Source organism: Triturus cristatus, chromosome 8 (genome assembly GCF_964204655.1).
Source record: "Triturus cristatus chromosome 8, aTriCri1.1, whole genome shotgun sequence".
Taxonomy (NCBI): domain Eukaryota; kingdom Metazoa; phylum Chordata; class Amphibia; order Caudata; family Salamandridae; genus Triturus; species Triturus cristatus.
In genome coordinates this window covers 1,642,347,215-1,642,361,451 of record NC_140591.1, presented here as the reverse complement: position 1 = coordinate 1,642,361,451, position 14,237 = coordinate 1,642,347,215, and the positions used below count along the sequence as shown (strand labels likewise).

The 14,237-nt window shown below is 46.5% G+C and overlaps 1 protein-coding gene across 1 annotated transcript in view; it reads right to left on the bottom strand.

The window, feature by feature from the left end:
* Positions 1-14,237, bottom strand: part of LOC146808477 (transient receptor potential cation channel subfamily M member 2-like) — a 1,642,641-nt gene that overhangs the window by 827,823 nt on the left and 800,581 nt on the right. Inside the window, exon 14 of the mRNA XM_085623575.1 lies at positions 6,764-6,893. Within this exon, the coding sequence (XP_085479701.1) occupies positions 6,764-6,893 (130 nt within the window). The remainder of the gene's footprint in view (positions 1-6,763; positions 6,894-14,237) is intronic.

Genomic DNA, 14,237 nt, shown 5'->3' with positions numbered 1-14,237 from the left:
CTCCTAACTTTAGGAATCAGTAAGTGCTACCTCGTTGGGTAAATGTATAGTGCTTTTCCTACACTACAGCTGTGTAAAGGGCCATAAGAGTTGTCTCTCGTGACCATGTGTGTCTGTAACTTTGCCACCGCGCCGACGGGCGCCGGGGTCCGTCGAGTGAGCTGTCCATCAAAGTGGGGAAAGGGCGGGAAGACGTTGCACACCGCTGGTGTGTGGGCTGGGGCCAAACGGGCGGGGCTTCAATGCAGTTCACATGCCTCTTGTTTATACAGGGTCAGAGACCGACCAGAGCAGCAGATGAGGAGACAGAACCTCCTGGTGTCAGGAACTACACAGGGATTGCACTTGAGAAACTCATGGGTGCACAGAGCTCCATCAAGGATTACAGCAAATTGTTGACGGTAGATATGGGGAGAAAGCACACCTGCCTAGCCTTCACCGTGCTCACAAATCTTTTGTGCTGATTAATGCGTTACTGAATTTGACTTTCAACTCGGGCACCTGATTTATTTATATCTGTAAGTGCTTCCTGTTGAGCTTTAATTTTTGTGACAGGAGCATCGTGCCAGAAGGAATCCTGATCTGCATATTTATCCAAGAAGATGCCACCGTTTTGTGCAATACCTCTACTCAACTGGAGTACTTTCTACTGGCTAATCAGTAAGTGCTACCTCGGTGGGTAAATGTATAGTGCTTTTCCTACACTACAGCTGCGTAAAGGGCCAGAAGAGTTGTCTCCAGTGACCATGTGTGTCTGTAACTTTTGCCACTGCGCCGATGGGCGCCGGGGTCCCTCGAGAGAGCTGTCCATCATAGTGGGGAAACGGCGGGAAGACGTTGCACACCGCTGGTGTGTGGGCTGGGGCCAAACAGGCGAGGCTTCTATGCAGTTCACATGCCTCTTGTTTATAAAGGGTCAGGGACTGACCAGAGCAGCAGATGAGGAGACAGAACCTCCTGGTGTCAGGAACTACACGGGGATTGCGCTCGAGAAACTCATGGATGCACAGACCTCCATCAAGGATTCCAGCAAATTGTTGACGGTAGATATGGGGAGAAAGCACACCTGCCTAGCCTCCACCGTGCTCACGAATCTTTTGTGCTGATTATTGCGTTAATGAATTTGATCTTCAACTCAGGCACCTGCTTTATTTATATCTGTAAGTGCTTCCTGTTGAGGTTTAATGACAGGAGCATCGTGCCAGAATGAATCCTGCCCTGCATATTTCCGTTCAGCCGCGGATCGCAAAAGTTTTGACATTTTTGCGTTCTGTGTGGAACGCGAAAATGTCAAAATTTCACAAGTTCCGCGAGCGGAACGGAAATTGTCGCCCACCCTTGGTTGGTACAACATGGTCACAGTGCGGTATGCCTGAGATCTCTTTGGAGAATATTTATATTTTGGTGTGTTCCTAGTTCCCATCTCATTTCATACAAGTGAGGATGTCACCGTAGCTAATGATGGTTGTGCTGAGTTTTGTACGTGCAGAAGTGATTTATCTTGTCAATGTTCTCCATGGTGATATGGATTGAGCACGGCAGTTCTCTGGCTTTTCCATGCTCATGACAGTGATAGCCAGTGTTGTGTGTGTTGTATCTACAGTGTCTATGACAGTGAGTGGTGTGTTGTGTGAAGGATGCATATGTTGCAGAACAATGTAGGAGTGGAATGCAGCTCACAACAGCACCTAGTGGGAATGAGACCATGCTACAGTTTCAGCTATATTGGTGTGTCCAGTCCATTTACTCTCAGGTGCCCCCTGTCAATGATGTATATGTGAGTTCCGGTGTGTTTTGTGCTATATACTATATATGGATCTCCACACTTGTGATCTGCAAGACACACCTTCACAGCCGGGCCAGGGGGCACCCCTGGACACTGCATCCCCAGACAGGGAGTTTCAACATACAGTTGCAATGGCTGTGAATGCGAACGTGTTTGGGTTGGCCAGTGCATATATGTGATTTGCAGCCACATCATTTATCTGGCCCATGTGTCAGCCATCTTGCCCGGGCATTTACTTTGTGAGTGACTGGTACCACGTGTGCAATGTGTTTTAGCAGAGAAGGTGTGGGTCTGGTCGGTGATATTTGTTTTTAAGTCATGACCTCCTTCTCCCCCTGGCCAGTTATCCCACCATGAAGCGTACCACCATTGCAGTGGGTGCAGGTTAACTTTCAGGATGACAGTCAGTGTTGTCCTGTTGTTTGTTGGTGCCCAGTTCCCTGCAGGGCCTTGTGCTCCCCACAACAGAGCCCAGTGTCAGACATCTTGTCAGTCCATTTACACTCCCTGTGAGGTGAGCATGGTTCAGTGTGAGCTTGCTGGGCCATGTAGGTGGCTGAGGAATGTCTGTGACTGCAACTCCCATCATGCGCTTGGCTACACCCCCCTTCCCAGCATGCCCATGCTTCCTTCCTTTTTACTCTGCTTCCCTGTGAGGGTGTGTGACAGCAATAGCAAGATGGCTGACAGTGCAGTCCTTGTGTGTGTTGGTGCCCAGTTCCCAGCAGGGTCTTGTGCTCCCCACAACAGAGCCCAGTGTCAGACACCTTGTCAGTCCATTTCCACCCTCTGTGAGGTGAGCATGGTTCAGTGTGAGCTTGCTGGGCCATGTAGGTGGCTGAGGAATGTCTGTGACTGCAACTCCCATGATGCGCTTGGCTACACCCCGCTTCCCAGCATGCCCATGCTTCCTTCCTTTTGACTCTTCTTCCCTGTGAGGGCGTGTGACAGCAATAGCAAGATGGCTGACAGTGCAGTCCTGGTGTTTGTTTGGCTACAAGTCCAAACAAAGCCCCTGTGTTTCACACAGCAGAAGCCAGTGTGGTGTATCTTTGGGTGGTATTTCAATGGAGTGTGAGGCAATGCATTATCCCAGGTGAGTTGTGTGGAGTTTGTGTTGAGGGGGGTGTGACGTAACATGCTGGTAAGTATGGTCAGAGCTGTCAGTCCTCCTTCCCACCCGGCCAGACATCCCACCACGAAACGTGCTTCCGTTGCAGGGCGGGCAAGTTGGCTTTCAGGATGTCAGGCAGTGGTGTCCTGCTTCTGATTTGAGCACAACACCTACCAGGGACTTGTGCTCCCCACAGCAGAACCCAGTGTCAGTCATCTTGTCAGTTATTTTCCACACCCTGTGATGTGAGCATGGTTCAGAGAGGTCTTGATGGGCCAATTAGGAGGGGGAGCATTATCTGTGACTAAAAACCCCATCATGCTTTTAGATACACTCACTTCACCTGCATACCCACTATTCCTTCCTGTCAGTCAGCTGCACTGTGAGGTAGTGTGTTTGTGGTGGCAAACTGTCTGACAGTGTTTTTTTGGCTTTGTGCCACTGCCTTGCTCTATTTGTTGTTAGGTTTGTACATGTCATGATACCGTTCCAAGTCACTATGAGATAGCAGGTATTGTCTTTGTCTGACTAGCATACACATCTTGTGATGATTATCTATTGGTTACTGTGGCTTTGCTAACGGTACATGGTTTCACTGTCCCCTTGACAGTGATGTGTGTGTATTGCCACACAATATTGAGTATATGGGTTGCGTACTCACCAGGCTCTGGTATGTCTGCTAGACCATGGACACTCTCTGGTGGTAGGATGTCCCGCACCTTCTCCTCCCAGGACCTGAAGTATACTGGTTTGGCAGGAGGGCCACCACCAGTGCGCTTACTTAAGGCATGGTCCTTCTCGAGGAGCTTCTTGACCCTCATGCGCACATCATACCACCTGTTCTGGATGTCATCCTTTGTGCACAACATTGGCGCTTGTGCATTGACCTTGTCCACAATCCTCACCCACATCTTTATTTTCTGTGACATGGGGGTCCTTTGAGCCAATGTACCAAACAAATGTGGCTCTACTCTGAGGATTTCGTCTACCAGGATTTCTAACTCACTATCTTTGAACTTTGGATTCTTCTTTGGGGGCTTGGTGCTGGGTGTGAGTGATGTGTGTGTGTGAGGGTGCAAGTGAGGGTGGGTGAGTGTCAGTTTTGCTGGGTGTATGTGAGAGTGCTTTTGGAGAGGTGCTAATGGTGTGAAGGTTGTGTGATGGTTGAGTTGTGGGTCTGACGTTTTAAACTTGCTTAAGGCCCGAATGCGCTACTGTTTTCAGCGAAATCATTGCCATCATGTGCACATTATGCAGGCATTAAAAGTCTCATTTACTACAGGCCAGGCTGTCTATGTAAGGAATTCTTTTCTGAAGCTATATGACAATGAGCAACTTTTAAAAGTGCAGTGAAAAAATGTCACTTTTTCCAAATGCCATAGTTTTATCAAAAGAATTGTTTGTGGCCAATACATAAATGCCCTGTGGGCCAATAAACTAAAGAATTAAAATGTAACCTCTTTGAATTAAAGGTCTAATCTGCTGAACAATTTTTTTTCTGTTTATCTTACTGAACCTGGCTTTACCCAAAGCAGCTAAATTAAGAATTATTTATTGGCAGCAAAGTTCACAGGCCAGATTATCTGTCATCATACAAAAATGTGAACACCTGTGACATGCTTTGCTTTTAATTCCACAAATCAGACTATGGCACATTTCTGACAATTTCTGATGGTTGCTAGGCAAGCCCTTCTAAAATATCATCAGAATACCAACTCCCTACCGAGGACTTAATTGGAACCTTCAAGATAGATTCTTAAATAACATGACACTTCTGATGCTAAACTGTCGAGAGAAAAATGGAGATAATTAATTCCAACTTCTCTTCGAACAAAAGGGGCACCTTTCTCATAATTATGCAAAAACATATTAGACACATTTCACAGGCGTAGATACATACACAACTGACAAAGATACAACTAGTTTCCTGAGATGAAAGGACCACAATTCTGGTCAGTGAAGTACAAGGAAGTTTCGAACTCCTGCTTCTTCCTGGAGGAAAATACATCAAAAAATAACACTAGAAAACTGTAGGTAAGTGGGATCAAAATTAGCTGCATAACTCATTTGGGGTAAAAACCAACACCAGTGGTAACCATGGAAGGATCTCCAGACATTTGGAGATAAGATTTTGATATGTGTGTGTTAACGTGGAGTAAAGTCCATTTTTGGAGGCTGAAGTATTTCCTCCAGAATTAGTATGTGCATGCTATTTAGTTCCCTATAAAAGTGTCTAACCTGCACATTCCTCCAAAAATATTGGAGGTAATTATGTTTCCTCCACCAACAGTTTTTCTCCCAAAATATGTGCAGTGCTGAGGGAGAAGCCCTTTCCACAACGTTTGGTAAGAAATCTGAGGTGTGAAGCCACTGCACAGGAGGGAAGGGTGCACGCCCAGCTCGGATTGGATGAACCTGGGTCATGTACAAAACGATGTGGATTGCTACTCCACACTGTGGGTAAATGCAATAATGACATATTTGAAAGACTTTATACTAATTATGTAAGCATGTGAATCTATGAATGATTCAATACTGGAGAAGCATGGAAATAGTGAACTTTTTATGAATATTAGAGGCAATCAAATGCAACACTTGGTTCCCTGGTAGTGAAGAGAAGAGAAACGGATCAAATGCAACATCAGATAACAAGCATAGGAGAGCATCGTCAAAGATAACAGCTTCTTAGAGCAAGAGACAAGAAGGAGAGAGGGGTCAAAGATAACACCCAAATTAAAGATGCAAAAGAAGAGAGAGGGATCAAAAGTGACCCCCACATCACAAGGGAAAGTGCGAGGAATTGGAGATAACACCATGAGTAAAGACAGAGAAGAAGAGAGAGGGATAAAACATGACAATATAAGGTTAAACATAGAAGGAGAGAGAAGAATTAAACATGGCAGCTAAGTCACAGTCAAGGAAGATGAGGAAGGGATCAAAGATGATACAGGTTAAATACAGTGAAACAGAGGGAGGTATTCCACTCTGATTAAAGAAAGAAGGGACAATGATGACAACTGAATCACAGACAGACAATGAGAGGAAAGAATCAAAGATGTCACCTAGATAACACTTAAAAAACACAGTTAGGATTCAAAGAAGGCAGATTACAGGCAGAGGAGGTGAACGGTATCAAAGATTAATCCAGAATTTGAGGAGGAGCTAAAGGGATCCAAGATGACACCCTGACAAAGAGCCAGATAAGAAGAGAGGATTCATAGCTGATTCCCAGATTATAGTCAGGGAGGAGAGAGAGGGCTCAAAATGACAATGGAATCACAGGCAAAGGAGAGAGAAGAATTAGGGCTTAATTTAAAGTTAAGCTTGTGAGTTATTCCATCATAAACATTGAGGCTAGACAGTCGGCCATATTAGAAGTGCCAATGGATTTAATGCATTGGACATACGGCAGACTGGATATCCTTAACGTTTGCAACAGAGTAACCTGTCTGCTGAAATCAAAATGAGGCCTTTAGTCATGACACTTGGACTGCAGTCAGAGAAGGAGAGCAAGGAATCAAATCTTAGAAGCAGGGAAAAAGAGAGCAAGCCATCCCAATCAAGACTAAGGAGGAAAATGGAAAACACAACAGATAAACCAAAGGCATATGAAAGATGCAACGAGCCAACATGGGAGCAGTATAATGGCATAGGTATCACAGACTTGTATAGAAACATAAATGGGGATATGTAAAAAGTATTCGTAAAAAGTGAATGAGTCCTGTGCAGGATGCCATTTATGGTCCATGGCACTACAGTATGCACAAGCATGGGCAGGACAATTGAGCATGTTATGCATTTTATGATGTGAATTTCCTTTTCCCAAATCATGCTCAAGAGGAAAACAACAAAACACTCAGGACCTGATGCTCGCTCATCAAACAGTTCCGCCAAGACCTTCATTTCTTCTGCATTGTTGGTGTCCTTTTCCTTCTTGGAGAGAGCTCTGAAGATCATGCTGCATGCTAAAGCCCCCACAACACAGTCCTTGCACTGTAACAGAGCAAACAAACATAACACGGTTTACAAGTGCAAGAAATGTGTTGTCTCTGTTGCTTCTCTATGAGATCAACTGTACCTTCAATTTGGAAGCACACTAATCAAAAAAATTGACAAACGAACAGAAAGTGTGAAAATAAAGTGAAGGTGCATAACATAATCTGACACACGGATATGGGATGAACGCTATCAACCATGATGCAGAGTCATGCTGGAGGCACAAACCTTCATCAGACACAGTGGAATCGCATAAAGGCTCCAAACCACGGTCCACAATAATGCTGGAGGCACATATTTTTGTTTGACATATTGGTATGGGGTGAAGGCTATCAACCATGGCGCTGAGTCATGCTGGAGGCACAGACTTTTATCTGAGACATTGGTTTGGTGTGAAGACTATCAACCGTGGCGCTGAGTCATCCTGGAGCCACCAGTCAATCACAGATTGTAAATGACTCCTCTGAATTCCTGGGTTGACAACCTTTTTCTTACTTTATTGGTACGTGTTCAAAAACGTAATATTTCAGTATGTTGAGTACTAATTGCATACTACAAGATGCTATTCACAAACCTACATGTGCAGGTATACGCTTCCTCCTCTCCTTCCTATTTTTTATGCCGAAATCTCAACCCTAATTGCGGTGACCTACCCACAAAAGAGTAACCCAATTGCTATTCAGAAACTGCACTTCTATAGTAGCTGTTATGTTATTTAATGCTGATTTGTATAGTACACCATCACCTGGGAGAGTTTCCTGGTGCTACAGGTGTTAGTTTAAGCACACCTAGGGCCTAGTGGGACTACTCAAAAGCCAGGCCTTCTACTTCTTGTGGAATTCAAGATGAGAGGACAAGGCTCTTATGTGTAGCGGTAGGTCTTTTAATGCTTTAGAAGACATCTAGGAGAAGGCTTTATCAGCCAAAAAGGTCTCCAAACAGTTGTAAATGTACTCCAGGGATACTGGCCTCAAACATGGTGAGAAGACAGGCCAGGCCTCGAGGGAGTTGCAGAACCGCCACCTGCATTGCTGAGCCTTTCAAAGTCCATGGGACATCAGGAGCAGCAGACAGGTCAGCTTAGTTGTGGTGCCTGCAGATGCAGGGGAGTGACTCCTTCACTCCAAGGGAGATTACTTAGTGTGTACTTGAGGCCCACAGGTTTGGAGAAGAACATGGAAGAAGCACAGGAGCAAATTATGAAGAAGACTTGCAGAACAGCGAGACCAGGAGCAGCAGGAGTTGTCCTAGGTGCAGTCTCAGTTCAAGGCGAAGTCCATCGAAGTCCAGGTGCTCAGACAGTCGATGTTGAAGTGGTTTCAGTTTTGAATCTTGTCCCAAAATGACTCTGAAGAGCAACCCACAGGTAAGCTCCTAAGTACTCTGGGGAAAGGGTTGGGATGATTTAGGGGTCCCTCCCAAAAGAGGGCTGCACAGAGGGCAGGATGCTCCCATATCCTTTGTCCAGTTTTGCACTGGAGTGGGAGCCAAGGGCTACCTGAAGTGGCTCAAACTAAATGTGCCCTTCAAAGCAGTCTGGTGACGCTGGCAAGCGCCCCCAGGCCAATACACTAAAAGGCCTATTATGATGTCAGGCAGCCGCACCTTCGGGGATACGGGTCGGACCGACCTCTGGTGGGCAGTCCCGACCGCCTAAATACAATGCGACTGCACATGGTACAGTCGCATACTCCCATTTCCCTGTGGCAGCTTGTGCTGCAGCTGTAAACTGGCCGTAGCACAAGCTCCCATGGGGACATGGGAGTTTGTTTTCATCCCTGCATGCTGTGACAGGCACCTCGGGGTGCCTGCCACACAGTGCAGGATCAACAAGGGGGGCCCCCAACCAGAGGTCTCAAACAGAAGGGCGCCTGCCAGGGGCCCCAAACATGCATTCCAACAGGCTTTCCACGTCGGAAAGCCCGGCATGGAAAGCCTGCCTGAAACGGTGCATCATAATTCAGAAGGCAGAAACGCCTTTAATTTGGATTACGGGCCGGCTTCCGACTGGCCGATGGACTCCTTGAGTCTGTCGGAAACCAGCTGGAATGACCGGCCGGTTTAAATTCCAACTGGCTGTATTATAATCAGCCGGTCGGAATTGAAACCCACGACCTCAGTCGTAAAGCCTCCGACCTTAGGTCTGAGGCTTTACGACCGAGATCATAATAGGCCCCTAAGTCCTGTCTGGCAGCTCAGTAGCAGGAGGGTAGAATCGTGTCTGAAGTCGGCAACAGCATTAGCTTACTTTTAGACCTTGAAAGTCTGGTACGGGGGAATACGGGGCATACCCCCAGAGAGTCCCCCAGTACATGGGACCCTACATCCAACACCAGAATTGGTGTTGGGGTAGGGTTCCAACATGCTTGATACCAAACATGAATGGTTTCGGTGCAGCCAATATATAGTTAGCCATCCGTAAATGACTTGATGTCCACTACATGTATAAAATGGCTGACCGAACTTACAAAAGCTGGAGAATCAACTCTGGGGTGTTTAGGGGTGTCCTGCTCATGCAGGGGCAACGTCACCCTTATAACCATGCACCCTGCCCTCAGGACTGTATTGGTGACTTATAGGTTTTAAGTGTAATGATCTCAGATATAAGGAAACCTATATCTGTTGTGAGAGGTGCAAGCACCAACCCACACAGGCTGCAGTGGTAGGTCTGTAGTCACAGTTTAAGTGGATGCCCATGGGTGGCATAATACATGCTGCAGCCCATGGGAGACCCCTGGTGTACCTATGTCCTGGGTACCTCAGTACTATATACTAGGGACTTACAAGGGTACACCAGTAGCCAACTGTGGATGTACCAAATGTCATATTTAGGGAGAAGGCACAGTGACTGGGGTCTTGGTTAGCAGGATCCCAGTCAGACTAGTCAAAAACACAGCAACACTAGGCCAAAAGTGGGGTAACTATGCTAGAAGGATGCTCCCTTCCTACACATGTTTTTAATTAAAAACAATTTTGTTACAAAATATTTGAATTAATTAAAAATAATTCTATAAATAACTTTTAGTAATTTTTGTAACATAAATTAATATAAGCATTTTACTTTAGATAGGATTTTTTAATACATCTTAAACAAAATATTCTTAGGTTTAAGATATTTTATTATTGAAGCAGCAGGGTACAACAATCAGCTTACCTACATCCACTGGCTGGTGGGAAACACTGCTTAAACTTATAACATGAGAGGGCGAGATATACAAAAATAGAGGGGAGAACAGTCCGGATAGGATGTGAGAAGGTGTAGGTGTGTGTGTTGACAACCTATCGGAGGACAAGACACCAGTCATATGATAGGAATGTGAGAGGCTGAGATCATCAACCATCTGCCAGTTTAGGTGGGCTTATGATCAGGATAAGTCAGACGGAGAACTTGTAAGTATATTGGGCAGGTCAGTTCTTTAAATTCATCTCACCGATACAAATGCCCACCATGTCTTATCAAACAAGTGTAATGTATGGGTTACCACCACCATCAACTTCTCTATTCCCAGCGATTCTCAAAGTTTGCGCAGTCAGTTAAATTGTGTTGTGATTGCCACGGAGCCCCAGCGGGAAAGTAAGCACTGTTTGGAAGCTCCCAGTGCTAGAGTAATGGCACGACTCTTTGCACATTTTAGTGGGTATGTCAAAGGGTTCGGGAGTCCCAGCAAAATGTAGCTGGGAAACCTAGGTATGTCTTTGTCAAACCTTTGATCCACCGCAGCCAGCACCTCACTCCAAAAGGAGCTGATATGAGGCATTGCTGAAGAATATGAGTGAGGGTGCCAGGTTATTCACAGCGTTGCCAACATACATTGTCCTCGTCTGCTTTGCACTGGGTGACCGTGACTGATGTAAAGTACCAATAATGTGCAATTTTAAGGAACATTCCCTTGCTGGAGGTAACTGTGGGCTGAGGCATGGGTGCGGTGGAGAATGTCATGCCGTTCTTTAATAGTAAAGGTGCATTTGCATTCAACTTCCCATAGTCACAGTGCAGGTGTTTTCGATGATTTCTGTGGTGAGAAAGGTATAGACATCAGGGAGGAGGTGCTTGTCGGGAGAGTGGGTAAGGAGCCATTTCTCAAATGGTGTGAGGTGTCTACTGGCATGGGGATAAAGCAGGGGTTGTGACAGCCAATGGCAGATAGCCATGTACTGCCAGCGTGCTGCCGATGGCAGCCAATAGGCCGACTGGACCTGGGAGATGTCCATAAGGCCATTCTACATCGAATAGGTCACCTACCCTTTTACAGTTAGCCTCCTGCCATGCGGTAAATGCTGAGCCATGAAGTGCAGGGGGCAGATTCGGTCCCTTATAATTGGTGTCTGGGGTGAATGGGGGCGGATAGTTCCTGCTGGAACTGCACCCTCTCCAACGCTCCAAGGGTAGCTGGGAGTATTGGTGAAATATAGACCCCAGCTGGCCGTGTGGTTTTGGTAGACATGGAACCTTCCAAATATGGTTACCTGCCACTGCTTGATCAATAAAGCACCAATGTTTTTCAGTACTAGGCCGAGACCACTCCATCATATAACGCTGCTGTGCCACCTGGTAATAGCACTTCAGATTGGGAGCCCCAATTCCTCCATCTGATTGAGATAGGTATGCCTGTGTCTTTGCCATACGTGCCTCCTTACCATTCCAAGTGAATATCAAAATAAGGCCCTGCAATCTGTCAAGTGTCTGTGAGTGGGGTTGGAGCGGCAAGGTCTGCATGACGTATAGAATTTTTGGTAAACGTTTAACCTTGACGGCCTCAGGTAAGAGAGGCTGTAACTCTTCAAGCTGGATAAGTCTGAGCGAGTGGTCGTCAGGAGCACTGCATAGTTATGCTCCAGTACAGCTGGCGGGTGTATCCGCAGACCCAGGTACCCTATCCCCTGTAAGACCCAAGTGAACGGGAACCCAGCCTCAAGCTGAGCTTGATAAGTGTTTGAAATGGTGAGGTTCAGAATAAAGGACTTCTGGAGGTTAGTTTTGAAGCCCGTGGCCCCTCCAAGCGCCACCAGTCCTCCCATCACCCCTGTCAGGGAATCGTAAACATTCAATATAATTAGTAAGAGATCATCAGCGTACAGCACGACTTTGTGAACCCTGTCCTCATAGCTTTACCTGTTATCTCTGGGTTATGTATCCGCTCGGCAAATGGCTCCATATATACGACAAATAATAACGGTGATGGGGTCAGCCCTGTCGAGTGCCCCTGGAGATTCGAAAGGACTGAAACAAGATCCTATTAACCCTCAGCTTTGCCCAAGTATAGCTACACTGGATCGACCGACAGAACTGCAGACCAAGGCCGAATGGCATCAACACCGAGTGGGAATATGGCCAGTGGACACAATCAAAGGTTTTCTCTACATAGATGGAAAGGAGAAGGGCTGTTATGTGAGAGCGCTGAATTGTGTCCGATACGTTTTGTATTTTCGCTGTAGCCCCTCTCGGGTATAAACCCAGCCTTGTTTGGGCCCACCAGGCCCTCCATCTAGGGAGCCAGTCTATTTGCCAAAACTACCATATAGATCTTAACAAAAATGTTTAGAAACGAAATAAGGTGATAGAACGAACAGCGTTAAGCGTCTCTCATGTGATTCCTCTAGTTCCCTGACTTTAGCCTCTAATTGGACTCGCAGATCGGACCTATCTTTATTGAGACGAGCTGCTATAGCAATACATTTACCCTGCACTGTGGCTTTAAAGGTTTCCCACAAGAGTGGGATAGAAAGGGAGGTGGTATGGAGCTAGGAGGTACATTTCTGAGAGTGACAGGGGACTGGTCTGAAAGGGCAGCTACCCAAATATCCACTACTGTAGCTGCCATCGTGATGCATGGGGAATTCAGGGAGAAGTCAATTTGGGCATATATCTATTGTGCAACAGAAAAGAAAGTGTTGGGTGTGTTTGTTGCTACACGTCTGTGAACCTGCACCTGTCAGCCACTGTCTACAGGCATATTTAAGAGTACCAGCATGGCCTGGTCGTTGTATAGATCTATCCAGCTGTGAATCAACTACTATGCGTAAGTCACCCCCTATTATGAAGTCTGTGTCTGGGGTGGTTAGGATGTGACCTATTGCATCTTTAAGGAAAGCTTCCGGTTGATCCTTGGGGCATGTAGGTTCCCCAGTGTGAGCCTGTAACCTTTCAGATCGATGTGCAGCGATAGGTGCCCGCCAGGCAACTCAGTATGTGTTTGGGTCACGCTCCCTGTAAGGTGGGTTGCTAGGAGGATTGCAACTTCTTTCTTTGCTGGACCAGAAGAGAAGTATTCATGGTCAAACCACCAGGAGTGTAAACGCTTCTAGACAGCTTTGAGCAGGCGGGTCTCTTGTATGAGACAGACATCACATTTAGTATCTCTGAGAAAAGAAAGGAGAGTAACACGCTTCACGGGTGCATGAAGGCCTCTGACATTGAGGCTGAGGATTTTAATCATTGATAGGTGAGTATGAGGGATCCAGCAATGGCTGAGCGGGCCAGGAAATATATATACATCACAGGCATGCATTGCTGTTATGTGGCGTCTGGAATATAAATGAGCGTGCAGAGGTTGTCAAATTTGGGGGGGGGGGGCAAAGAACAAGTCAGCAACTAAGTTTCCCGCCTGGGAACACTAATAACCAACATTTAAGGCTCCATGTCTTTGGCAGTTTTTTCTTTTCATTCTACAAATCAATGTGGCTATGGAACTTCGCTTCCAAGAAACAGCAGTAGTGGGGTGAGGAGCCAGGCCTTATGCCTAGGCAGTTTATAGACGAGATTAAATCAGCCCCCCAAGAAAGAGGACTATCTTTCGCCAGTTGGTTAGTAGCGGCACAGTCTCCGGCCTGTTAAGCCATCAGTGTTCGGTCTCCGGATCTGTGGTACCGTTGTGGTGCTTTAACTGGCATAGCATCAAGGCCTGTTCCCTGCAGCTCTCAGTTTCAAAGGGCTTACAAAGGTTTTCTTCCTCCGGCGGGTAGAGCGGAGTAGGCCTGCATTCGGGAGGCTGGGCCCAGTGGAGGGGGCTGAGCTCACCCAGAAGCACCGCCATGTCCAGCAATGAGTGGGCTTCTCTTAAGGTTTGGGTATTCTGCATCGCATTGTTCCAGGCAAATTGGAGCCAAAGGTGTGCTCCCCCTTGAACCTAATTCTTTTCCTGCTTTGGAAGTCAGTCAAAGGCCGGAGGGCCCTTTGGCATTGCAGTGTTATTGGGAAAAGGTCCTGATAAAGCAATATTTCTATGCCCTCAAAGTCAATTGTAGTCTTGCCATGCACTGCAGCCATGATGGCCTCTTTTGTCCATAATAGTGTAAGCATGTGGGGATGTCTTGTGCTTGCCTGGAGAAAGTCTGTGCAAC